Source organism: Sorex araneus, chromosome X, assembly GCF_027595985.1.
Source record: "Sorex araneus isolate mSorAra2 chromosome X, mSorAra2.pri, whole genome shotgun sequence".
NCBI classification, from domain to species: domain Eukaryota; kingdom Metazoa; phylum Chordata; class Mammalia; order Eulipotyphla; family Soricidae; genus Sorex; species Sorex araneus.
The window spans coordinates 183,378,055-183,405,314 of record NC_073313.1 but is presented as its reverse complement, the minus strand read 5'-3'; the positions used below and the strand labels follow the sequence as shown (position 1 = coordinate 183,405,314).

Genomic DNA, 27,260 nt, shown 5'->3' with positions numbered 1-27,260 from the left:
AGGGCGCCTGGGGCCATAGCTTAGTTCACAGTCTAGAGACATTTCTGCAAGAAGCCACTGGGTTCCGAAAGCCGTTAGTGGGCCTCTGAAATCATGGTCTTTTAGGAGCGGAGGAGCCGTTCGTGTGCGCTCAGTAAGAACTTTTGAAATAGAAAACCCACAGCTGAGCATCTGAGCAGAGAGATGATAGGAGAGCACATTGGCCGCACCTTTCTGGAATATGTTTTTGTGGCATATAACAAAATTCTGAAAAATGAACACATTCTAGGAAGCCCAGACAATATCTGAATATTTTCACAGATGTGTTCAAATAACAAAAGTGGGGGGGGCAATGAGCCAAATGTTCAATAATCTATTCTCTGACCTCATTTTTGTTTGTGTGCTTGTTTGTTTGGGTTACACCCAACAATGCTCAGGGACTACTACCAGCTCTGAACTCATGTATCCTGGTGATGCTCAGGGGATCATATGTTTGCTGGGATCAAACCCAGGTCAGCCATGTGCAAAGTAAGCAAGTGATGTTCTCTCTCTCCAGCCCCTGGCCTTATTTTAAAAATATTTAGTCATCTGGGACCAGAGTGATGGTACAGCAAGTAGGACCACTTGCCTTCACACCTGTGTTCGATCAAACCTGGGTTCACTCCCCAGCACCTCCTATAGTCCTCTGAGCTTCACCAGTGGTGAATCCTGAACACAGCGATGAGTAGGCTCTGAGCACAGCCAAGGCATGGCCCCCAAACCAAAATATAAAAACTACATTGGTAAAATCAGAAAAAAAATTGAGTAAAATAAGAAGGAGGCCAGGGAGATAATGCCAAGGCCTAAGCAAATGTTTCACATGCAGGAGGCCCAAGTTCAATCCCGACACTGCATGACCCCCTGCACACTGCCCAAAGAGACCCCCACCCCAGTCCCTGAGCAGAGAGCTAAGAGTATAGACTGAACACTGCTTCGTGTGCCCCCAGAATCAAGCAAATAAAAACAAATATGATAAAGTGGTGAGATAGCCACCTTCTCCTTCAGCGGGCAATGGCATATACTCAGACAAACTCTCTGGAAAACAATTCAAAATCATGTATCCAGAGTCCAAATTTCATATTCTTGGTCCCAAAATGAAACCTATCTTCAGTAAATAACCTCAGAGATGCAATCAGAGTGCATATAGCAAAATGTTTCTAACACTATCATTTGTAATAATGGAAAACTGGAAACTACTTTATAGAGTATCAATCCAATTCTTTATAGAAACATAGAAAAAAATCAATATAAACCAAAATTTTAACAGTGGTCTCTCCTCTGGGTACCAGAAATAAGATCTTTATTTCAGGAATCAGAGCAATAGTACAACAAGTAGGGTACCTGTCTTACACGTGGTTGACCAGGTTTGGTCCCAGGCACCACATATAGTCCCCCAGGCCTTAACAGGAATATTCTAAGTGCATAACCAGAAGTTATCCCTGAGTACCATAAGTGTGGTCCCAAAACAAACAAAATAAAAAACCAAAAACCCATTTGTTTATGGGTCGGAGAAACAGTGAAAGGGGTAAGGTACTTGACTTGCACACAGCTCAATCCCTGCCTTCACATATATACGGTCCCTGAGTTTCACAGGAGTAGTCCCTGAAGGCCAGAGCAATACTACCCAATAGTACAACAGGTAGAATGCTTGTCTTGCATGTGGCTGACAATAACAACAAATACATATGTGTGTACAGGGCCTCTTCCACCCAGATTTCCTATTTTCCAGTAGCTAGGCAGTCACACCCAGGGACTAACCCCCAGCACCATGTAATCCCACCAACGGCCAGCATCCAGAGACAAAACCAAGCTCCCGGAACAGAGTGACACAGAGAGTCTCTTGCTCGCGTGCCTGGCTGTCTTTACCCAGGCCCCTTGGAGGGGATGGGCTCCAGCTTCCCTCACCACCCCGAGCAGAGCTCCCGTGGCAGAAGACCTCCAGAGCCTTAGCAACAGCCATGCTAAAGGCCCCTCTCCACACGTTCAGACGAGCCTCACGCATGAAGGTACCGGCAGAGGAACCCAGGTGTTTGGGACCCGGGGCTGAGACCTCCAAGCCTACTCAGATCAGGACTGGGCCTCTTCCACCCAGATTTCCCGTTTTCCAGTAGCTAGGCGGTCACACCCCGGGACTGCCCCTGGCACCGTGTAATTTCACCAATGGCCAACATCCAGAGACTTATAACCAAGCTCCCGGAAGATATCTTAAGGTCTACTTCTCCCTCTGGGAGAACCTGGCAAGCTACCAAGAGTTTCCTGCCCACATGGGAGAGCCTCGCAAACTCCCTATGGTGTATTCATATGCCAAAACCAGTAGCAATGCTGGGTCTCATTCCCCTGACCCTGAAAGAGCCTCCCTCATTGGGAAGGATGAGTAAAAAGAGGCTTCTAAAATCTAAGGGCTAAGATGAATGGAGATGTTACTGAGACCGCTCGAGAAATTTAACAATCAATGGAATGATGATGATGATGATGATGACATGTGTGTATTACACACACAGACTGTTAGGGTCTAGTGTCAATAATTTTCCCCTCCGAATCCACACAAAGAATTCAGCCAGTAATGTAAAACACAAGCAGAGTTTATTAAGCCAGCTAGCTGGGGTCAAGCTTCTAGGCACGCAGGCTCAAGCAAGACCCCGAACAAAGGAAAAGCTGCAAATTTTATAGTGCTTATATCTGCTTACATCCTAACAGGCACGTACAAATTTTAACAAAAACAAGTGAAAATGCGAGTTTCATGATTCAGAAGAATCAAGAAGCATACTTTTCAAATAGTACAAACAAGCAGTTACAGATAGGTCATCTAGACATGTTTTCAGAATATTCTGGCAGCTACTCACCCTGCTTATGTCTGGGTGGCTTCTATAGACAGTGAATATCGATTATGAAACTATTTGCCAAGGCCGAGTTTTCAGCCCAATTGACCTTCCCTCACAGATGGCCAAGGGGAGAAGCGGGGGTTTTAAGAAAAACAATAGGTTTAAATAATACAGGATGTGGAGCAGGAACCAGGCATGATGGAGTCGCTCCTGCCCCACACTGTGTCCAACAACACACACACACACACACACACATACACACACACACACACACACGTATATGTAATATGTATAAAATTTCCAGTCTATTGTATTTTACTTTACTAATGATTTTTAAGTTGTGGGGAGAAGGTATTATTCTAGAAACAAGAGAGAAAAGCCAATAATCAGAGTTCAATGATTCTGATTCCATGTATCAGATTCCAGTCCAGATTAAAAGAAAGCAGGTCTGGGGCTGGAACAATAGCACAGCCAGTCGAGCGTTTGCCTTGCATGTGGCCAACCCAGGTTCAATTCCTAGCATCCCATATGATCTCCCAAGCACCACCAGGAGTAATTCCTGAGTGCAGAGCTAGGAGTAACCCCTGAGCATCGACAGGTGTGACCATAAAAGCAAAAAATAAAATAAAAAAATAAAAACAAGCTAGGACGTTTTTAACAACAACAACAACAAAAGCAGGTCCTAGGGAGGCTAAGGCATTGAGTGTTCAGATACAGACTTCCAGCAGCCAAGGATGGTAAAGGATCGTGATAAAATGTGAATGTCCGTAATGCCACAGAACTGTATAATTACAAATGGTTTAAGTGAAAAGTTTTGTTTTGTTTTGTTTTGTTTTTAATGTAGGAGTGCTGCTATTTATTCAGCCACTGACTAAGATGACTGAAGTTGGCATAAACTCCACATCACTTTTTTTATTTTTTAATTGAATATCTGTGAGATAGATCATAACAAAGCTGTTCATAATTGGGTTTCAGTTATACAATGATAGAGCACCCATCCCTCCACCAATGTACATTTCCCCACCATCAATGTCCCCTGTTTCTCCTCCCACCACCCCCCACCGCCCCACCCCAACCCCCAGCCTCCCTCTATGGGAGGCTCTTTCCATCTTATTCTCTCTCTCCTTTTTCTTTTATGCATTATTGTTTGCAATACAGGTACTAAGAGGTCACCATGATTGTTCACAGCATTCAGTATTTTTATTGGGACGGTAAGGCTGGAGTAGCTTTGTAACTGGGTGGCACCTTTTGGCTATAGATATGACTGCCAAGGCTTTCGGGAGTACAGGGACATGCAGAGAGATATCCCATGTTGACCCCAAGAAAGCCTGGAGATTTCAGTCACAAAACCCACATACCAGAATTTTCAGCATAACTTATCTCAGTGATGTCTGTCCTGAGACAGTGAAGTCAGTCCAGGGATACAGCAGCGATTTTGAATTGTGGAAGTAAGCAGCTGCCAGGAACTCTGTTTGGGTGGGCACCAGACTAACCCACCCCCTTCCAATATAACCCAGTCTGTTCAGCCTTGCATGGTTTTGAAATTAAAAATGGCTTTTGATCTCTTTCAAGATTTGTTTATGGGTTCTGAAGCAAGGCCAGTAGTAGAGCTTCCAATATAACCCAGTCTGTTCAGCCTTGCACAGGTCTGAGATTATCTGTGGCTTTTGATCTCTTTTGAGATTTACCTATGGGTCACTGAAACAAGGCCAGTAATACAGCTTACAGGGTGGCAGTGAAGTTGGTTTGTGGGGGTGACTGCCAGTGCTTCCAGGAGTATCGGGAAATGGAGGGAGGTAGCCCATCCCAACTCCAAGAAAGTCTGGAGATTTCAGTCACAAAACCTGGAAACCCAAGTTTTCAGCATATTATAGCTCAGTGAGGTTGGTCCTGAGAAAGTGGAATCAGGCCAAACATATGACAGCAATTTTGGACTGTAGAATGAAGCAGCTTCTGGGGGCTCTGCTTGGGCAGGCACCAGGCTGACCCACCCTTCTGATTTACTTCAGTCTGCCAACCTTGAACGGGTCCAAGATTAACCGTGGCTTTTGATCTCATTCAAGATTTATTTATGGATCCCCCCGAGCGGCCACCCACTAACAGCTCCTCTACTCCTGAACTGCCACAATCCCAGAGGCACACAAACCAATTTTGGAACCCAGAGGCTTCTTGCAGAAATGCCTCTAGACTGTGAACTAAGCTATGGCCCCGTGCCACCCCAGGAGGGGAAAGGTTTTTGTCCCTCAGCCTTTCCTTTTGGCTGTGGCAGCACGGTGACGCTGTCTTTCAGAGCCCATTGGACAGAGGTATCAGAGCCCACTGGACAGAGGTACGATCTCCAGTGACTCAAGGCGCGAGGGAAATCTTGGGATGGGGGGCCATATCGGTGCTGCTCCCTGCCCAGACGAGACCCCAAGCGGCCGCCCACGAACAGCTCCTCCACTCCTGAATGGCCATGATGCCAGAGGCACACAAACCAACTTTGGAACCCAGCAGCTTCTGGCAGAAATTTCTCTGGATTTAATTACTAAAATACCAGAAATCCAAAACCGCTTGGCTGCTGTCGCGGCCACGCGACCTCTGTCGCAGCCACATGACCTCATATACTCTTCATTCTCAGCAATAGAAAACAAATGATCTAATGATGCCTTTTCGGCAGGTCTGATTGTTGGGGGAAGATTCCAAATAATAATAGTGGGTTTTCTGTTGAAACTTTGAATGTTATCAAAGTAAAGAGAGAGTAAAGTGAAAATCATCTGCCACACAGACAGGGTGGGGGATGGAATGGGAGTATACTGCAGTTCTTGGTGGTGGAATATGTGCACTGGTGAAGGGATGGGTATTTGATCATTGTATGATGGAGACTTAAACCTGAAAGTTTTGTAACTGTTCTCACAGTGATTCAATAATAAAAAATTTTTTTAAATTAAAAAATTAAGAAGATGTATTTATAGGTCTCTAAAGCAAGGCCGATAGAAGAGCTTATATGGTGGTGCTGGAGTTGGTTTGTGGGGGTGACTGCCCGAGCTTCCAGAAGTATTGGGAAGTGGAAGGTGAGGGAGGTAGCCCACCCAACTCCAAGAAAGCCTAGTCACAAAACCTGCATACCCAAATTTTCAGCAGATAACAACCCAGTGAAGCCCTCCTGAGAAGGTGGAGTCAGGCCAGGGATATGTTGGCGATTTTGGATTGTGGAAGCAAGTGGCTGTCGGGGCTCTGCTTGGACAGGCTCAGGCTGACCCGCCCCCTTACCAAGCTCTATTCAGCCATGCATGGATCCAAGATTAACTGCGGCTTTTGATCTCTTTTGAGATTTGTTTATGGGTCTCTGAAATAACAGTAACAACAAATCTCACAATGGAGACATTACTGGTGCCCACTAGAGCAAATCAATGAACAAGGGGACGACAGTGCTACAGTGCTGAAATAAGTCTAATAAATGAGCTTGTACAGCTGAGCCGGAGGTGGTTTGTGGGTGTGTCTTCCAAATACCTAACTTTGGCCATTTCATTTCTTGGGAAACTTGGTCCCAAGTGTTGGATATCATTGGTTTGTCCTTTCCCCCTTGCCACTAGGAGCTTAGGTTTATCAGTCACACCCATCAAAGTGCTCCCGAGTCACTCCCATTCTTTTGTTTATCTGTAACCAATTCTACCAGTTTATCTGCTCTTCCCTTAATCAAACTCTGTTAATTGGTAAGGTCAGAACTTCCTAGGACACTGAATATTATAACATTGCCTTTCTCTCCTCTTTATGCCTTTTGAATAATTTACTTTAAAGCTATGTCTTTTTTGTATAGACACAAGAAGACAATATTATGTTTTTATAACTTAAGACTTAATTGGCCTCGATATTCCCTCCTGGGCATCTGCTTTCTCCACTTAAGCCTCAGTTGCCCTCAGTTCCTAGCACCCCAAAGTAGGGTCCCCGACGTGGGACGGGAAGGATCCAGGGCAAGCGGTGAGTTATGTGCTACCCTGGCATCGAGATGGGCCTGGCCAAAGTGCCTAATTCTTAACTATAAGTTAAGAGCTTGATCATAGACAAATGCTGTCATGATCCAATAGTAATTATGAGACTGGGACCCTGCCAGGGCTAGGAAAGACTGATCTGGCCTGAGCACTGTAGTCTGAGATTGAGATGGCCCCAGGAGAGCAATTCTATAAGCTTTAATGCATCTCTTATTATGTCCATACAAAATAATTAATATTATGAATTCTTATATGTTTGCTGGCTGAGGAGAAGAGAAACACATTCATGGGACTCTGCCCTTGGGTGGATCCTCCTGCTGATAGAGAATTAAGTCCTAGGAGAAGCATCCCCTGAGGGAAAAGAACCTTACCCTATTGTTGACCACACCTATGTGTATGCCCCAACCCCCTCATGCTGTGGAGATTTAACTAGGCTGGAAGAGTGGGTTGGGGGCCCAGATCCACGGCGCCAGATCCACCGGGGCCAGATCCACGAGAGCCAGATCCACAGATCCAGAGAGAGAGACTGAGAGCCGGGAGAGAGGCAGAGAGAGAATGAAGTAGGATGGGGGAGAAAGAAGCAGGAGGAGAATCAGAGGAGAATGGAGATGGACATGAAATAAACCGATCGAGCAACCAGTTTGGCTTTCTTCCTTCCTTCGCCTGCCTCGCCGCCCGCGCGCCTTTTCTTTTTCTTTTTATTTTTATACACCAAGTTGTTGGATCTTGGGGCTGGAGCATAGCACAGCGGGTAGGGTGTTTGCCTTGCACGCGGCCGACCTGGGTTTGATTCCAGCATCCCATATGGTCCCCTGAGCACCGCCAGGAGTAATTCCTGAGTTCAGAGCCAGGAGTAACCCCTGAGCATTGCCAGGTGTGACCCAAAAAGCAAACAAACAAACAAACAAAAAAAAGTTATTGGGTCTGGCCAAAGGAATAGCAGCAATTTGCGGGTATCAGGAAGCCTGAAATCATGACCATCAAGTTGTTGATGTACTTGCCCCACAGGTAGAAGTTGACAGCTGGTGGCACCATACCCCCCAAAAGATTTGTTTGTTTGTTTTTTATCCTCAGGGGTTTTGTAGAATTCATTCTCATTGTAGGCTTAGATACCACAATTACAATATTATTAACATGCACAGTATTCACATACAAAGCTACAGGACCCCACCATCACCTAAGTGCCCAACACCACTCTCCCTAGGTCAATTCTCTTTTAAGTGCAGTTCATGAGTGTTGAAAGTAGGTAAAGAGATATACCTGAAAACCTTTTAGCATCTATATTGCAAACCATAAGGATCACAAGAGAGAAAAGAAAAGTGCCTGCCACATGGAGGCAGGTGATGAGAGGTGGGGTGGGGGAGGACTGGGGGAGGGAAAGTGAGGACATTGGTGGTGGGAAATGACACTGGTGAAAGGATGAGTGTTGGAACATTAAATGACTGAAATCCAATCATAAACAACTTTGTAACTGTGTATCTCACTGTGATTCAAAAGAAAAAAAAAGAAGTCTGGTTTGGGGGTGGTGTCTGTTTATACAATTTACAATTCTTGCAACTAAGTGGGTAGGGCATTTGCCTTGCATGAGGCTGGCCCTGGGTTCGATTCCCAGCATCCCATATGGTCCCCCAAGCACCACCAGGATTAATGCCTGAGTGCAAAGCCAGGAGTAACCCCTGTGCATCGCCGGGTGTGACCCAAAAAGAAAAAAAAGAGATGTATAACTAACTAATCACAAGGAGTTATCAAATGTCCCACCTGCTGTAAGATACATTCAGGATGAAAGCCACCCCAATGTGTCAAAGATATCAATTATCTTTGAACTACAGACTTTTTGTGGTTTTTTTTCCCATCAATAGACCAATAAATAAGAGCAAAATCCATTCCAAGTTCCATCTGAGCAGTTGAGCATCAAATCTCCCCCAGATTCTTCTCTCCAAGTCTCTCTCACTGCACACCAGTACCTCCTTTCAGTGCCCCTCGTCAGGTTGACCCCAATCTAGACATGAAAGTAGTCACATTGCTGATCTCAATTTGCCACCCATCTTTTTTCAGGGTATGGGACTGAGAAAATGGGGAGAGGCCAAAAAATCAGGGTTCAAATAAACCAGTGTTATTTGAGTGTTATACTCAGCTCTCTGCATGTCCCAAAAGACCTGATATTCCAAGCATTGGCATCAGTTTTTATCTACTCACCCAAGGCTAAGATGTCCACAATGAGTAACACTTTTCCCCTCTGCTGCTATAAGATTTGGATTGTGTGTTTCTTCTACTCGCTCCAATCTAAAGATGTCTGTTGAACTGTTTTTACATGCAAAGCACAAGTGTCAGAGCCTGGGATTCAGTGATGAGCAAGATACAAGACTGCCAACAAAGAACTCAGACCGGGTGAGGAATGCACAAGTGGACTAGTGCAAAGGACACAGTCCAAATAAGACAGTACTCTAGGTCATGAGTAGGAGGTGGGGTCATGCCACCAGGGGAAGACCTGAAGTGCACGGGGGTTCCTTCTGCCTCTGATACTCAGCTGGGGACTGAGTACGTGCTCTGCTCAGCCCAGCTGTGTTCCCTTTCTTGCTGATATGCAAGGATTTTCATTACAAGAGTGCTCAATTCACTCAAGGAAATAAGAATTAGCAATACAAAGGACAACCTGGGCTTAATATCCAACCTGAATATGGTCCCCAGCACCACCAAAGTCAAAATGAAAATAAAGAACTTAGGGGCTGGTAGGTAGTCAAAGTTAAGGTGCATGCCTAGAAAGTATCTTTCCCAGCATATGATTCCCCCATCGTCAATCTGCCTGAGCACCTCTGAGTGTAGCCTGAGAGCCCCCCAAGAACACCAGGGTGGCTCAGATAATCCACAGCACCAAAGTTTCCAAGCAATGTGGCATCCTCGGGGCCTTCTATTAAACCACTGACCTGGCTAGCCAAGAATCACCAGTGTGGCCCTGGCCTCCTTGACTGCAATTTGGAAGGCCCAAACAATACAAATAATGTAAAATTTGTCAACTCCGATATTTAGTTCATATGCCTCCCCCCCCACACACACACACCCATTTGCAGGATCTAATGCTTCCACACGGGCCTTCACTTCCTATCCTCCAGTTTTCAGCATATCCAGCACCCACTGCCCACCCCTCCCCTTTGCTATGGTTGTGCTGACCAGGGCCTTCCCGTCTGGTGGCAGTGCTTCCATGTTAGCCCACTGAGCTGCAGGACTCACACTCTTTGCGCTGTGCACGTGTGCTGGGGCCCACACTCTACCTATGGTGCTCACACACTTTCCCGCTGGAGGGGGTTGCCGTGGTGCCACAAACATGCTCAGTAGGGGCTAAACTCCCACAGTGCTCTTGTGCCTTCTAGCAAAGCTCGCCAGAGTCGCACTTTAGCTGCAGCGCATACACCAACCTGGCTATGTGCAAATCACACTGTTGCAGATGAGGGTCCCAGAGTGGGCTCACTGGGACCCTCAGCACAGGGTGGTGGCAGTGGGACTCAAGCTCACTTTGGTCACTGTAAAAAACTAAGGCTTGCGTGAACACTCTCGGGGTCTCCGGCGGCTCTGTCTCACCGCCCACGTTCGGTGCCCCGGAACCGCTGTGTGTGCTGTCGGTCAAGGGCAGGCAACGGAAGGAAGAAGGCCAAACTGGTTGATCGATCAGTTTATTTCATTCTCTCTCCCTGCTTCTCTCCCGGCTCTCAGTCTCTCTCAGGATCTATGGATCTGGCCCCCGTGGATCTGGCCCCCCAACCCACTCTTACAGCCTAGTTAAATCTCCACAGCATGAGGGGGTTGGGGCATACACATAGGTGTGGTCACCATCAATAGGGTAAGGTTCCTTTCCCTTAGGGGATGCTTCTCCTAGGACTTAATTCTCTTTCAGCAGAAGGATCCACCCAAGGGCGGAGTCCCATGAATGTGTTTCTCTTCTCCTCAGCCAGCAAACATATAAGAATTCATAATATTAATTATTTTGTATGGACACAATAAGAGATGCATTAAAGCTTATGGAATTGCTCTCCTGGGGCCATCTCAATCTCAGACTACAGTGCTCAGGCCAGATCAGTCTTTCCTATCCCTGGCAGGGTCCCAGTCTCATAATTATTATTGGATCATGACAGCATTTGTTTATGATCAAGCTCTTAACTTATAGTTAAGAATTAGGCACTTTGGCCAGGCCCATCTCGATGCCAGGGTAGCACATAACTCACCGCTTGCCCTGGATCCTTCCCATCCCTCGTCGGGACCCTGTTTTTGGGGTGCTAGGAACTGAGGGCAACTGAGGCTTACGTGGAGAAAGCAGATGCCCGGGAGGGAATAATATTCGAGGCCAATTAATTCCCAAGTTATAAAAACATAATATTGTCTTCTTGTGTCTATACAAAACAGACATAGCTTTAAAGTAAATTATTCAAAAGGCACAAGAAGAGGAGAAAGGCAATATTAACTTATATAATATAAATTCAGTATCCTAGGAAGGTCTGACCTTACAAATTAGCAGAGTCAGATTAAGGGAAAGCCTCGGATTAACTCCTTTGGGGAAGAGAGCATGGAAAAGTGATTATAGCTAAACAAAGGGATGGGAGAGATTCGGGAACACCTTGATGGGTATGACTGGGGTAAACCTAAACTCCGGGGAAAACCGGGACAAGCTACTTGTGGCAAGGAGGGAAAGGACAAAGTAATGTCATCCTACAGGTCACTGAGCCATTTCCAGGGCCCCAACATATGCCATCTCTGACCAGGAGTCAAGGTGCACACATCATTAACAGACCAGAACATACTTACTCCAGACCAGTGTTCCCCAAAGCGGGGAAACTCCCAGGGGCCAGAATGACCCAGGGCTCAACTCAAAGGTGGTTCTTGTTGCTTCACTTTAAAGAAGGTAGATTTTTTTCATGACGGGAAGAGGTATGCAAAGTAATTGTCTGAGGGAAAAAAAGCATTAGCGAAGTTCGGAAACCTCTTGTATAAGTACATTATACAACTGTTACCTGCACTTCACAGTGTTAACTGAGTGGCTGGTGTGTTGAGTAACATAACTATTGCATAACACGTGCTGATGCCCCTTGGTCTTCTTCAGCCTTAAACCTAAACCTATTTTCCACAGAAGCACTCATGGGGCACAAGACACACAAACAAACACCCACAAAAAAAAAAACAAAAAGTTTTTATTGCATTACAAGCCACAGCAACAAAACACAACTGAATAATTATAAACATGACACTTAAAAAAGTCTCTAATGGAGTTTACAAGATCAAAATATGCTCCACCCAATATGGATTTGTTAAAACCATAGTCCACAACTTCTGCCAAGAACTTGAATCTTCTCAAGCCGAACTGACAGTAAAGCATAGCATTCTGAAGCCTGCTGCCTCTGCCTCTGCTGTGATAAATGCCTTTCAAGCTCAATCCAAGTGCTGCTATCACTGCACATTTCAGATAGCCATCCAACCATTTGAGGCACTTTAAAAACCCTCACATCCTTCTTCCTGTCTACAGACACTTCTGCAGAAAAAGGTGTCCAAAAAAATAACACATTCTCAAACTTACAACGTGTTACATCAGCCTCATTTCTACTTCTCTCCTTGTCATGGAACACGTGGTCAGCCCATAACTCGGCCTGATAAAAAAATTTGATTCGAAATGCCAAATATCCCCCACTGTGTGAATAGGAAGCCCAAATCCATACCAGGCATGAAGGCGGGGGATTTCTCTGGAAGCACTAGCACCTTCCTGACAGTGAGCTCTGGAACACTGGGTGAAGTCACCGTTTCATTTCAACAAGTTACGTAGCAAGTGTTCTTAGTACTACTTGAAAATGAAGAGGGAGCGAAGGGTGCCAAGATTACGACTTGCCCAAAATTATAAATGTAAAACCCAGCTGTTGGTACAGCCACCTGAAATTGTGTGTTCAAAAAAGCATTACTAAGTCAGCTGATTTTTCTTTAATCCAAATATTTCGCTTTCTACCAGACAAAACACAGCATTTTTTTCTGCTCAGAACATACTAGTTAGGGTACTGCTAATTACCTCAACTGGGGAGCTTCACACTCCCAGGTCAATCAGTCTTGCCAACTGATAGGAGTAAGGTTTTGTAGCTTTGAACATCACATGACGTTGTAGTTCAAGATGTGTGTGTGTGTGTGTGTGTGTGTGTGTGTGTGTGTGTGTGTACAATTAAGTGCTGCAGTAGCAGAATGTTAAGGCAACATCAGAAAACAGGTTTGTTTTTTTAAACACTAAGCCCTACTACTCTGAAAAGAGGCAAATTAAGATGCTACTGAATCCCCTGATACAAAGAAAATTTCCCAAAATAATCTGTTGAATCTGACTTTGCAGTTTGACCTTTTCTATTTTGATGGCAGTGAAAGAGAACCCTAGGGCTATAACTCCCTATTCACCCATCCCTCCCCACCCCCCAATCAACATCTAATTTATTCACAAGGCTTAAATAAGGGAAATACAAAATAAACTGTCCTTTGCTTGGCAACCATCCTTTTTAATGAACTATTTTTATACTGTGTCCCAGGTTATACCTAGGCATGGATGGCTAATTTGGATTATAAAAAAACATCAAGAGTACTTCTAGAAGAATCACACAGAAGACAATTACTTCTCAATCAGTCTATCAACAGTACTAAGGTAAGGAAGAAAAGGACTTTATGGCAGAAAATTACACTTTCTGACAAAACTGAAACACACTGAATTACAGAGCAAACTCACTGAAATGACAAAGAAAAATCTGGCCCAGTAAAGGCTATTTGTTTACCCCCTCCCCGCACCCCAAAAAGAGTGTTGCGATTCTGCTATTTACACCACACAATTCTAAGAAAAGAAAGCGAGGGGTGTGTAGCAACGGAGCATCCTAACTACGAGAGGTACTGTGCTCCCCTCACGGCAACTGTCCTATTTCTCTCCACAAGCGGCGACTGTCTCCTTGTTGAAGCCTCGGATGGAGAGATCGTAGACCACCTCCTCCACCTTCTTCACATCGTACTTCAGGCCGTCATAGCGCTTCCTCAGGGAGTCATTTTTCAGGTTGAGAAGACGGAACCCAGAATCGAGCTCGTTGATGAAGGTGGAGATGTGAAGAGGCCGGGAGTAGTCCCCAGCGGTGACGCTGTTGACGGACAGCCTGGACTGCAGAAGGAAGGACAGGGCTCTCCTTAACACACCATCCACCCAAACACGCCTAAAACCCCAGGCCACAGAACTGCCCCTACAGTCCCTCCCCATGACATTCCTAGTCTCCATACCCAATTCCCTGGTGCTGAAATACCTGTGGCCCACACTTTTTAATAAATATGGATGCTCCTGCAATGAGCACCTTTATGAGAGCATTTCTCTCACTTACAATTGGCTTAATTGCACAATTTCCCAGGAGAGAGATTGTAAAGGCACAAGAAAAATCTGAACAACACCAAAACTATTCTTTATAGTCACCAGTGCTTGTCAGTATTTTGAAAGGGATCACTTTTCAAAATTCATACATTAGTTTGCATGCATAACACTGATGAAATTGCACTTTTCTGATGACCAATGAAGTCTGATACAAGACGTGCAATGTCAACGGAGGGTTACATGCTTAGAAAACAATTCATTTCCTGAAACTTTTTCATCCATTAAAAACACTAGGACTGGAGAGGGAGCACAACAGACTAAGCATATGCTTTGCATGCAGGAGGCCTGGGTTCAGAACCAGCAGGTGTGGTCCCAACACCAAAATAAATTTAAAAAAAAAAAAAAAAAGCTGATAATGAAATGAACAGATTACATGCCATCACTGAGCGAGCTTCTTACCAGTTCACTAGCAAGAATTAGAACTCCGGAGAGATAATCTTCTACATCCAGATGAAATCCTTTCTCCCGATCTGGCTCAACTGCAAATTGTATCAAGACAAAAGTGAGGTCACATTGTAAGCATAATTTAAGTCCACACATATAAAATTACTGGTATATATGTAAAATTTCCCTCCAAGCAAAGAAAGGATGACTTTTACAACCATTTTAATGTATTCATACCCTCAAAAACTTGACTTTTACTGTGAGCCCTTGGAGTTCCTAAGTAAAATTCAACTTTGTCCTTGCATTCTTCTCTCAAAAACTAGTACTACTAAGAACAATATCTACTTTTTAATTTTGTATCTTTATTGTTAAAAAAAATGCAAACTGATGGGCTAAAGACAAAGTCCAAAGGGTATGGCGCTTGCCTTGTACATGGCTGACCTGGGTTCGATCCCCAGCATCTCATATGGTCCCCTAAGTCTGCTAGGAATAATCCCTGGGTGCAGAGCCAGGAGTAACCTCTTAGTACAGCCTGGTGTGGCCCAAGAGCTAAAAAACAGAGAGAATATGCAAACTGAAACCAGAGATAGCTCAGTGGGATGAGAACATGTTTTGCAGGTTCCAGCCCAGACACTGCATGTCCCCTGAGTACAAAGCCATGAGTAGCACCACGGGTGCCAGATCAACAGTATAGCAGAGAAGTTGCCTCACACCTGGTTGACCCAAGTTCAATCCCCAGAGCACCACCAGAAGTAATCCCTGACTGCAGAGTCAGAAGTATGACCTGAGCACCTCCCTTTGTGGTCTCCGAAACAAAAAACAAAAAACAAAACAAAACAAAAGAGCAGCCCCTGAGCATCACTTTTGGAAAGCCAAAAAATAAAAAATTAGAATTCACAAAAGAAGATGCAACTGAAGAATTTTAGGAAGTCACACTATCTGCAACTGACTTGTAAACTGCTCTCTCACACACATACACACACGAGCAGAAATCTTTGGTCTACCACCTAAGACTAAGCAAATATGAACATCCTCATTCCAAGTCTGCCATGCACGGTGTATTATTCCTTCCACTGGTCTATAAACTGAAAACTCGGGGTAGGGATGGGTTTGGGCTACTACACCCAGTGCTACTCAGGGCTTCGTCCTGACTCTGCTCAGGGATCATTCTTAGCAGTGGTCAGGGATAGAACAGGGGGATCCTTCGTGCAAAGCAAGTGCCTTACTTACAACTGCTATCTTGCCAGCCTACACTTAAAATGTTTTAAACTGAATTTTAGAATTGGAGATGTTGCTCAAAGGTAAAACTTGCCTTTTATGTGTGAGATCCTAAGTTCAATCCTCACACCAAACAGAAGAACTAAAAAAGGGGTGGAAAAAAAAACCCAAATTCTGAATTTATAGGCTCGGGACGACAGCTCAGTGGTAAAGGACATGTGTTATGCTCTGCCTGAATGAGGTCCTAGGTATATTCGTGGTACCAAAGCAAACCCCAAAACGCTAAATTTTAAAAACTTAATAAAGCCCAAGCCAGTATGAAGCTGTACTTCTAAAACAGCTACAGGATGGTGAGCCATTAGGGAACCTCAATTTAAAAGTTGTTGTAAATGAAAAGGAGAGAGGGGAAGTAAGGGACATACCCCAAGCACAATGAGCATGTCATGTCACTGAATACTTTCAATTTCTGTGCTTCCAAGTAGCAGATTTTCTGCCTAGTTTTTTTTTAAAAAAAATTCTTGGACTGACAACGATAGTACAGAGGATATGGCGCTTGCCTTGCATGTGGCCAACTTGAGTTTAAAAGTCCAGCATCCCACATGGCCCCCTAAGCACCACCAGGAGCAATCCCTGAGCATAAACCCAGGAGTCTGCCCAGGGTATTCCCAGGTATGGCTCAAGAACCAATATTAATAATTGAAAATCTCGTCAATCTGAGGCACTGAGATTTTCAATACTGTCCACGAGAGGGTTTCGTGGATACCATACACCTTCCACCACAGTCCACTTCCCTCCACCATGTTCAGGATTCCCTCCCAACCACTTCTGCCCATTTAGATTTGTTTGTTTTAAGCAAGCAAGCAAAGCACCTTGCATCGAAAAGTAGGGTACCATTCCTGAGCCTGCATGAGAAGAATAATGAAGACACTTACTGCCAAGAATTTCTGTCACTGCTTCTCGAGTCACAAGCGTTTCTGATTCCAAGTACACAACGAACGCCGCCAGGAAGACCAAACGCTGCAATACAAATCTCCAGTGCTCGTGAAACCTGCATGGAGAAGCACAGTGACACTGAGGGATGAGGGGGCTTGAGAAAGAAAGGGTGCTCCAGCTGTATTCAGACGCTTAGAAATGGAATCTCCCTTCCAAGAAAATCCTTTTTTTTTTTTTTTTGGGTCACGCCCGATGAGTTCAGGAGTTACTCCTGCCTCTACACTCAGGAATTACTGCTAGTGGTGCTCAGGGGACCATATAGGATGCCAGGAATTGAACTCCTGATAGGTCATGTGCAACACAAATGCCCAACCCACTATACTATCCTTCCACCCCCACCAAGAAAATCTTATGTCAGGAAAAAAATTAAAGAGTACCAGGGTACTTAAACCATATAGAAGGAGCCAGTAGGAATTTTGCAAGGTGATATTGCAAGGTGATAAAGACAAATTTATCACTTTGATTTTATAAAGTGTGCTCCAATATCGAACTGGAGCGACAAGATAAGAGGGTAGGGGGTTTGTCCTGCACACGGGTAACCCAGGTTCGATTCCTCCACCCCTCTCAGAGAGCCAGCAAGCTACCAAGAGTATCCCGCCCACACAGCAGAGCCTGGCAAGCTACCCGTGGCGTATTCGATATGCCAAAAACAGTAACAAGTCTTACAATGAAGACATCCTGGTGCCCGCTCAAGCAAATTGATGAAAAACGGGACGACAGTGCTACAGTGCTCCAATATCAGTGACAGCAAGAATTTCTAAATGACAAGAGAACAAGCAATACTTCAAAAGCTGAAGCAGTATGAAAAATGAAACTGCTGAGGAAATAAAAGAAGCTTAAGACTGACAAGAACTGCAGCTGTACTTCAACCTCAAGACTTAACTCAAAGTGCCACATTTTGATGTCAGCTTAGGATATCATGAAAATACCAGAAAATAATGATTCACACACATAAAAAAAATAATTGCCCTTCATTATTAGCATCTAGAAGGACATACAAGCTCAGGAAAGCTCCAGGAGAAAGAGCTAGAGTGGTCGAATACAAACATAACATGTGCTTTCACAGCCCTACCCTGACCTGACAGCACCAATAGGGGTGGCTCCAATATACAGAGAAAGTGAGTTGGAGACTTCAACACTGCCCTATCACCTCTGGATAGATCAAGAAGTTTAAAAATCAGCAAGGAAATATTGGCTTTGAACAAAGAAATAGAAAAGAGAGGGCTAGTAGATCTACACAGGATTTTATATCCCCAAAATAAAGAATATACATTCTTCTCCAATGCACATGGAACATTTCCCAGAACAGACCATGTACTGGGCCACACAACACACCTCAACAGAATCAGGAAGATAGACATTGTACCAGCTATCTTTTCAGACCATGATGCACTAAAGACAGAAGTTAATCATGTATAAGAGCAGAAAACCAAATCAAACACCTTAAAATTAAACAACTCAATGTTGAACAATGAGTGGGTCAGGAAGGAAATCAAGGAAGAAATCAAAAGGTACCTGGAAACAAATGAGAATGAGGACACGAGCAACCAGAACCTGTAGGACACAGCTAAACCCATGTTAAGGGGAAAATTTATAGCCCTTCAAGCATTTCTCAGGAAGAAGAAAGGGCCCACATAAATAAACTGACCTCACAGCTCAAGATTTTAGAGAAGGACCAAAAAAAAGGAGCCCAAACCAGGCAGAGGGAAAGAGATAATAAAACTTAGAGCAGAAATCAATGACATGGAAAGCCAAAAGACAATCTGAAAGATCAATGAAACCAAGAGCTGGTTCTTAGAGAAAATAAACAAGAGAGAGAGAGAACCCTTATAAACCGAATCAGAAATGAAAAGTGAAATATCACAACAGAAACCAAAAAAATTCAAAAGATCATCAGAAACTACTTTGAAAATCTGTATGCCACAAAACAAGAGAACCTAAAAGAAATGGATAAATTACTGGATTCCTATAATCTTCCAAGGCTGAATCAAGAAGACCTGGAATACCTGAATAGTCCTATTAATATCAAGGAAATTCAAACTGTAATCAAAAGTCTACCCAAACACAAAAGCCCAGGTCCAGACGGATTCACTAGCGAATTCTTCCAAACATTTAAAGAGGACCTATTGCCAGTTCTTCTCAAGCTTTTCCAAGAAACAAAGAAAGAAAAAAAAAAACCCTCCCAAACAGTTTCTATGAGGCTCATATCCCCCTAATCCCAAAAGCAAACAAAGACACCACAAAAAAAGAAAACTACAGGCCAATATCCCTGATGAACACAGATGCAAAGATTCTCAACAAAATATTAGCAAACAGAATTCAACAACTCATCAAAAAGATCATACACCACGACCAAACGGGATTCATCCCAGGGATGCAAGAATGGTTTAACATCTGGAAATCAATCAACATAATCCATCATATCAACAAAAGAAAAGATAAAAATCATATAATCATATCAATAGATGCAGAGAAAGCATTTGGTAAGATCCAGCACCATTTTATGATGAAAACTCTCACCAAAATGGGTATAGAAGGGACTTTTCTCAATATAGTCAAAGCCATTTATCAGAAGCCTATGACAATGGCTTGGAGGCTGTTCTCTCACTCTGGGCAACTCAGAGAAGGGAACAGCAAGTAAAATGTGGTTGTTGGTCATGTGGGGGAAAGATGATGCGGGCCAAATATAGACTAGAGACTGAATGCAATGGCCACTCAACACCTTTATTGCAAACCACAACACCTAACCAGAGAGAGAGAACAAAAGGGAATTCCCTGCCATAGTGGCAGGGTGGGGTGGGGGGAGACGGGACTGGGAAGGGGGGGTGGGATGTTGGGTTTACTGGTGGTGGAGAATGGGCACTGGTGAAGGGATGGGTTATCAAACTCTGTAAGGGAGAAACATGAGCACAAAAATGTATAAATCTGTAACTGTACCCTCACGTTGACTCACTAATTAAAAATAAACTATAAAAAAAAAATAAAAAAAAAAAAAAAGAAGCCTATGACAAGCATCGTCCTCAATGGGGAAAAATTAAAAGCTTTCCCTATAAGATCAGGGATGAGAAGAGGATGCCCACTCTCCCCACTTCTGTTCAATATAGTACTGGAAGTACTTGCAATAGCGATTAGGCAAGAAAAAGATGTTAAGGGCATTCAGATAGGAAAGGAAGAAATCAAGCTCTATTTGCAGATGATATACTATACTTAGAGAGTATAGTATCCCCTAAAGCCTCTACCAAGAAACTCCTAGAAACAATAGACTCAGATAGCAAAGTTGCAGGCTATAAAATCAATACCCAAAAGTCCATGGCTTTCCTATATGCAAATAATGAGAGAGAAGAAAGCAACATGATAAAAGCAATCCCGTTCACAATTGTGCCTCAAAATATCAAGTACCTCGGAATCAGCTTAACTAAGGAGATAAAGGACTTGTATAAGGAAAACTACAAAACACTACTTCAGGAAATAAAAGGGGACACAGGAAATGGAAAGGTATCCCCTGCTCATGGATTGGAAGAATATTGTCAAAATGGCAATACTCCCCAAAGCATTGTACAAATTCAACGTGATCCCTATAAGGATACCCATGACATTCTTCAAAGAAATGGAGCAAACACTCCTGAAATTCATATGGAATAACAAGCCCCCACGAATAGCTAAAGCAGTTATTGGGGAAAAAGAAAATGAGAATAATCAACCTCCCCAACTTCAAACTCTACTACAAAGTGGTAATAATTAAAACAGCATGGTACTGGAACAAAGGCAGAGCGGCAGACCAATGGAACAGGGTTAAATATTCTGATACACCACCCCAAATATAATCTTTGATAAAAGAGCAAGAAATGTGAAGTGGAGCAAGTGGAGCAAGGAAAGCATGTTTAACAAATTGTGCTGGCAAAACTGGACAGCTACATGCAAAAAAACTGTCTCAGATCCCCACCTATCACCACGTAAAGACCTCGACATCAGACCAGAATCCATAAGGTATATTGAACACAAGGTTGGAAAAACCCTCCACGACATTGAAGCCAATGGTATTTTCAAAGATGACACGCCATTGGCCAAGCAAGTGAAAACAGAGATAAATAAATGGGACTATCTTAAACTAAGAAGCTTCTGCACCTCAAAAGAAACAGTGACCAAAGTATAAAGACAGTCTACAGAATGGGAAAGGATATTCAACCAATACCCAGCCAATAAGGGGTTGATATCAAGGATTTACAAGTCACTGGTCGAACTCCACAAGAAGAAAACTGCCAATCCAATCAAAAAATGGGGTGATAAAATGAACAGAAACTTTCCCAAAGAAGAAATCTGAATGGCTGAGAGGCACATGAGAAAATGCTCTACATCAATAATCATCAGGAAGATATGCAGATCAAAACAACAATGAGATATCATCTCACACCACAGAGACTGGCCCACATCCAAAGAACAAAAGTAACCGGTGTTGGCAAGGATGTGGGGAGAAAGGGACTCTCTTCACTGCTGGTGGGAATGCCGACTGGTTCAGCCCTTTTGGAAAACAAGATGGGCGATTCTCAAAAAATTAAAAATTGAGCTCCCATTTAACCCAGCAATACCACTCATGGGAATACATCCCAAAGAGGCAAAAAGGTATAGTAGAAATGACATCTGCACTTGTATGTTCATTGCAGCACTGTTTACAACAGCCAAAATCTGGAAGAAACCAGAATGCCCAAAAACAGATGAATGGTTAAAGAAACTTTGATATATCTACACAATGGAATACTATGCAGCTGTTAGAAAAGATGAAGTCATGAAATTTGCATGTAAGTGGATCAACATGGAAAAGTATCATGTTGAGTGAAATGAGGCAGAAAGAGACAGACATAGAAAGATTACACTCATCTATGGAATATAAAGTAGCAGAATGGGAGACCAACACCCAAGAGTAGTAGAGATAAGAACCAGAAGGTCTGCCCCACAGCTTGGAAACTGGCCTCACATGCTGGAGAAGAAGGCAGCTGAAATAGAGAAGGGAACACCAAGTAGAAAATGTTAGGAGGACCCACTCGGGTTGAAAGCTGCATGACGAAAGCAGACTATAGACTGAACACAATGGCCACTCAATACCTCTATTGCAAACTACAACATCCAACAGGAGAGAGAACAAAAGGGAATGCCCTGCTGCAGAGGCATGGTGGGGTGGCAGGGGTTGTGGTGGGGGTGGTGGGAGGAATACTGGGAACATTGGTGGAGAAGAATGGGCACTGGTAGAGGGATGTAAATGAAATGCAAACATGAAAGTTCATAAGTAGCTGTACCTCATGGTGATTCAGTAATAAAAATTAAAAAAAAAACCATGGGGAAAAAAAGGGAGAGCGAGAGCGAGAGAGAGAGAGAGAGAGAGAGAGAGAGAGAGAGAGAGAGAGAGAGAGAGAGAGAGAGAGAGAAACAGAGACAGAGGAAGACAGAGACAGAGCGAGACAGAGCGAGACAGAGAGAACAAGGGGGACCAGAGAGATAGGGTTTTAAGCACTTGCCCCTGAATGCAGCAATTCTGGTTCAATCCCTGGCACACCAAAATGGTCTCCTGAGCTCCAGGAGTGAGTACTGAGCAGAGAACCAGGAGTAAGCCCTAAGCACCGTCCGAAGTGTAGACCAAAACAAAACAATTTTATTCTTTCCATTTTGCCCTATTTTTCTACAGAGAAGACTTTTTACCTAATTCTCTACAAGCAATGACTCAGCACATAAGTTTTAGTTTGTTTTTTCTTTTCAAAAAGTATAAAATGTTACTTCTAAAATAACATTTTATTTTCATACAAACCTGTAATACTGTTCAGCAGGGAATTTGGTCTTCAAAGATGTTAGATGCTTCTTTACTGTAGCAAAATGTTCTCGTGCTTTCAAACACCTCTTTGGAACTGATCACAAGAAAATCAAAAGAAAATTGAAATCAAATGTTAATCATGGTAAACATGAAAAAACAAATTTTAAACACAGTTCTTGCTCAATAATCTATGCACTCTACCTGGATATAGATCAATTTCTTAAGTTTCAAGATCAAATCTCATGGTAAATCTCTGCTCTTCATCCTGGTAGTCAAAGTATCATCCCCAAGTCTCCCTAATGGTAACCAACACTGAAAATTAAACTAAACCTTATTGAAAGGAAAAATGTTGGGAAGCACATCAGCAACATATCATAACTCTGTAAGGGACTACATAAGGGATATATAGATAGTTGCAACATCTATTGCATCATAAAATGATGCATAAAATTGGGGACTATTTCAGTACCCACATTTGGTCAAAACAGGCTTTATTAATTATAGTTAATCAAGCCACTGCCTGTCACTGAGAAAAATTAATGCCCTGAAACTTGTATATTACATGATATCACTTACTATCTAAAATCACTTGTTCTTTAGCTATACTGCTTTCAACTTACAGTGGAGGTTAAACATCAGTTTATCATACTTGATATCCATTCATGAGGCTGAATGTAAGCACACTGAGAACATTTTAACCTGATTATTTCATCTCTGCAAATGTATACTAAACCGTATTAGGGGCCAGCGTGATAGTACAGTGGGCAGCACATTTGCCTTGCACGCAGCCGACCTGGGTTTGATCCCCAGCATCCCACGTGGTGCCCAAGCACCACCAGCAGTAATTCCTGAATGCAGAGCCATAAATAATCTCTAAGCATTACTGAGTGTGACACAAAAATCAAAAAGAAAAAAATTAAACCGTATTAATCAATAAACAATTGAATTTTAAAAGGAATTAGGGTCAAAGAGATAGTCTAGCAGGTAGAGCATTTGCAGGCAGCCAACCCAGGTTCAATCTCCAGCATGCCATACGGTCCCCTGAGTACTGCCAGGAGTAATACCTGAGTGTAATGCCAGGAGTACCTGAGCATCACTGGATGTGAGCCCCCCCCCACCCCTGCAAAAAAAAAGGAATCAAGGGCCAGAGAGATAGTACTGTAAGTAAGGCAAGTGCCTTACATGCAGGCGATATGGGTTTGATCCCTAGTATCCCATATGATCAAGTAAGTACAGAGCCAGGAATAAGCCCCGTGTACAGCCAAGTGAAGCTCGAACCCCCCCACCACACACACACACAGCCCAAAAAATAGGAACCAAATAAAAGTGACTAGAGGAGTCCAAGTGAAGCCCAACCCACATACACTCCCACCCCAAACCCCAAAACAGTAGCCAAGTGAAAGTAGCCAGAGGGGTCAAAGAGATATGCACTCAATGGTGGAGTGCATGTTTTACCTATCTATCCTGAGTCCCCCAGTACTGCCAGGGGTGACCAGAGCCAGTGACCAGAGCTCAGAGCCAGGAGTACCACCCCAAGCACCAAAGGGTGTGGATCCACCCAAAAAGTTTCCAGATACTCAAGAGATTTGTCTAACTAGTGCAGTCACCAGAATCCAATCAAGTTAGAAACACCACTACTTAAGGTCGGAGATAGTACAGGGATTATACCCCACAGACCTTAGTTCAAATCCCTGATGCCATGTGTGGTAACACACCACCACCAGGGGTCACTCCTGAGCAGAAAAACAAGAATAGCTCCTGAGCACTCCTGGGTATGGCCCCCCCAAAAAAAGAAATATTCCTGGGCAGATATAGTATGGACAGCAAGGTTTTTTCCTTTGCAAGCTGCCTACCCATGTGCAATTCCAGGCATCAAAAATGACCCTCGTAGCCCCACTCAGCATGATCCCTGAGCACCATTAAGGTGTAACCCAAACGAAAGACAACAAATATTTCTATTTAAGCCACACTATAGGAAAGTGCAAAATCAAGCAAAGACAATACTAAAACCAATAAAATGATTAACTCTCTATTTCTCCAAATTTTACTCACCAGTAGGATGAAACACCACTTCACAATAAAGTCACAAGTGTATAGGTTTTCTCAGTTGAAACAAACTTTCTAAAATGAGCGAATGATAGTTTGGGGAGGTGCTTCAAGTGGCTGAGCACATATCAGCATATGCAAGTACCTGGTCTCCCTCCCCAGCACAAGTCTATTCAGGGCACCACAAGATATGACCCTTACAACTGACCAAAATAACAGCATGGTAAGTTGGATTAAAACTTTCACAACCAAAACAAAGAACTTACTGTCCTGAAATCCAGTACCCTGATGAACGCCTTGCAGTAGAGTTAAGATCTCCCGAGCAGTTTGTTCTAGGCTCTGTACAACTTTCCGAATTTCCTAGAGAATTAAAAATGAAAATATCAGGTAAATTCAACTCAATAATTATTACAGTCAGCTTTTAAGTTACGGAACTTTCACATATATTCAAGCGGTAAACATCTTCACAAGGACTGAATAGGTACACAAAATGTCCAGGCTCGAATCTTGACCTCGACTTAGCGCCTTTATCGGAGAATTTCAGAGAGTCACTAAAAAGTCTAATTCTTACTTTAACTTTCAAAGCCACCCACTCACCACCAATTCGCCACTAGATGGCCTAAGAGTTTGCTCAGAAAACCAAGTACATCCTCCGTATGCAGGAATCTGTTTGGGTTCTTGGCACTAGAACTACACTGTTCTCAGGAGTGACATCCCCTCCCACTCCCAAACGCCTTCTACAGCATGTCAGAGAAGCTCCTGAGCACAGTCCAGTCCAGGTCAAAAACAAAAGAAAACCCCAGTGGAACGGAATTTGCAAAAAGAAGAATGAAATACAGTACAGGGCTAGGTGTTTTTCACTGAGTCCTTTCACAAATACTCTCTGTGTTTGTACTAGGCCTTATGTGCTAGGCCGTGTTTAAATACTGGTGAATCGGACAGGAGCCACGGTACAGGGGGTAGTTTGCCTAGCTCTATGGTCGAGTTACATTCCGCACTGCACTAATTAAAAAAACAAACAAAAAAAAACCCACCACTTTATGCCAAGGAGATGATTGTAAGCTTTGCAGCACATTCCAGGTAAAGCAAACCATACAATATGAAAGTCCTGTAAGAGGAAACTGGGAAACCACTGTAATGATAAGGAGGTAAACTGAATGAGCTATCCATGGAACGAAAGAGAGAATAAAAGGAGACTCGAAAGTCCAGTGAAGAGTCCACTGAGTCGAATATTCAAGTTGGCATTTTTGTCCTACAAGGACTGAGAAGCCAGCGGAGAGGAAAGCGAGCTTGAAAGATAAAGATACCAACAACACAAACACCCAAAGCGCGCTGGCTGAGCCCAGAGCGCTCCTGACATCAATCAACACGAGGGATACTCAAGAGATGAGATGAGATGCGAGCAGCTGAGACTGGAACCGAGGAAGCCGGGACTGAAGAATCGAAGCACCACGGAGGAAGTGCTCGATACTGAAACAAGAGGGATCGCAACCCACACACCACCACCCCCCGGGCCCTCCCCCCTTCCCCACTCCCGCTTAGAGAAGAAAGCGACGGGGCACGGCCGGGCGACGTGGCCCAGACACGCGAGGGAAAGGCAGAGGGGATGGGGGAGAGACGACACTCACCTCTCGGATGTCCTGCTCGGCAGCCAAAAAGCCTTGCAGCTCCACGAAGATCTCGCTCACAGACATGGCGCCCGCAGCCCAACAACCAAGCAGTACAACCACGTTGACTGGGGACGAGCGTTTCAGGGAAAACCCGGGCAGTCAATCGCAACACCAACCGCCGTTGCCTCTACGGCCGCGTCCACCGGGTCTTTCGCTACGTAGGTCGCTGGGGTCCTCCGAGGCCCTCGGCGCGCAGCGATCCGCCGGTCTGTCCGCCGCGCCGCCTGAAGCGCGCGCCCAGAGAGGATAGGGCAAGGCGGGGGAGTGGGCGGGGCTCCCGTTGGGTTCGTCCCACAGGCATCGCCTGAAACAGCCCTGGAAAAGGGGCCCTCGGAGCACGTGGGCCGAGAGCCAGAAGCTCCGGGGCTTAAGGCTGGAGCTTGTTTGTGGAGGTCGGCAGTTAGCTTGAAGCCAATTAGTTGTTGGCGTGAAGATGGTCTCAGTACTGAAGAGTGTGCATAAGAAACTCGGTGTAGAAGGATGTAGAGAGATACGGGTTTTCATGTAAAAGTTGGAGTTGGGGGAGGCGGTGCATTCCTATATGCAAAACATGCACAGGAGTGGGAGGGAACGTTGGTGGAAGGAAGTTGACACTAGTGGTGGGACTGGTGTTGGAACATTATACACTTGAGAGTCAATTGTAAATGACGGTGTCTTAATTTTTTTTACCATTATACATTTTACCATTTAACGTACAGCAAATTCTTTTTTTTTTTTTTTTTTTTTTTGCTTTTTGGGTCACACCCAGCAATGCTCAGGGGTTACTCCTGGCTTTGCACTCAGGAATTACTCCTGGCAGTGCTTGGGGGACCATATGGGATGCCGGGGATCGAACCCGGGTCGGCCGCGTGCAAGGCAAACGCCCTACCCGCTGTGCTATCGCTCCGGCCCCCAGCAAATTCTTAAAAGACTATTGTAAGTGCACAA

The 27,260-nt window shown here is 44.1% G+C and overlaps 1 protein-coding gene across 2 annotated transcripts; it reads right to left on the bottom strand.

Annotated features, from left to right (window-relative positions):
* Positions 1 to 11,969: 11,969 nt before the first annotated feature.
* Positions 11,970 to 26,495, bottom strand: TSN (translin). Of its 2 annotated transcripts, XM_004608140.3 has the most exons (6): positions 26,292 to 26,490; positions 24,930 to 25,023; positions 22,615 to 22,711; positions 16,757 to 16,872; positions 14,622 to 14,701; positions 11,970 to 13,961 (listed from the first exon to the last, which is right to left on the bottom strand). In XM_004608140.3, exons 1-6 carry the CDS (start codon positions 26,355 to 26,357, stop codon positions 13,728 to 13,730), a joined length of 687 nt encoding a protein of 228 aa, XP_004608197.1. In that variant the 5' UTR covers positions 26,358 to 26,490; the 3' UTR covers positions 11,970 to 13,727. The 2 variants fall into 2 exon arrangements, with proteins under 2 accessions (XP_004608197.1, XP_004608198.2); XM_004608141.2 differs by lacking the exon at positions 14,622 to 14,701 and having other exon boundaries at positions 26,292 to 26,495.
* Positions 26,496 to 27,260: the final 765 nt, after the last annotated feature.

What these genes read in the sequence shown, in the direction of transcription:
- TSN (XM_004608140.3), bottom strand. Translation starts at nt 26,357, where the DNA reads ATGTCTGTGAGCGAGATCTTCGTGGAGCTGCAAGGCTTTTTGGCTGCC. An exon ending in CCGAGCAGGACATCCGAGAG is followed by an intron (nt 25,024 to 26,291) that starts GTGAGTGTCGTC and finishes TTAATTCTCTAG; the next exon opens with GAAATTCGGAAAGTTGTACA. An exon ending in AGTGACAGAAATTCTTGGCA is followed by an intron (nt 14,702 to 16,756) that starts GTAAGTGTCTTC and finishes TACAATTTGCAG; the next exon opens with TTGAGCCAGATCGGGAGAAA.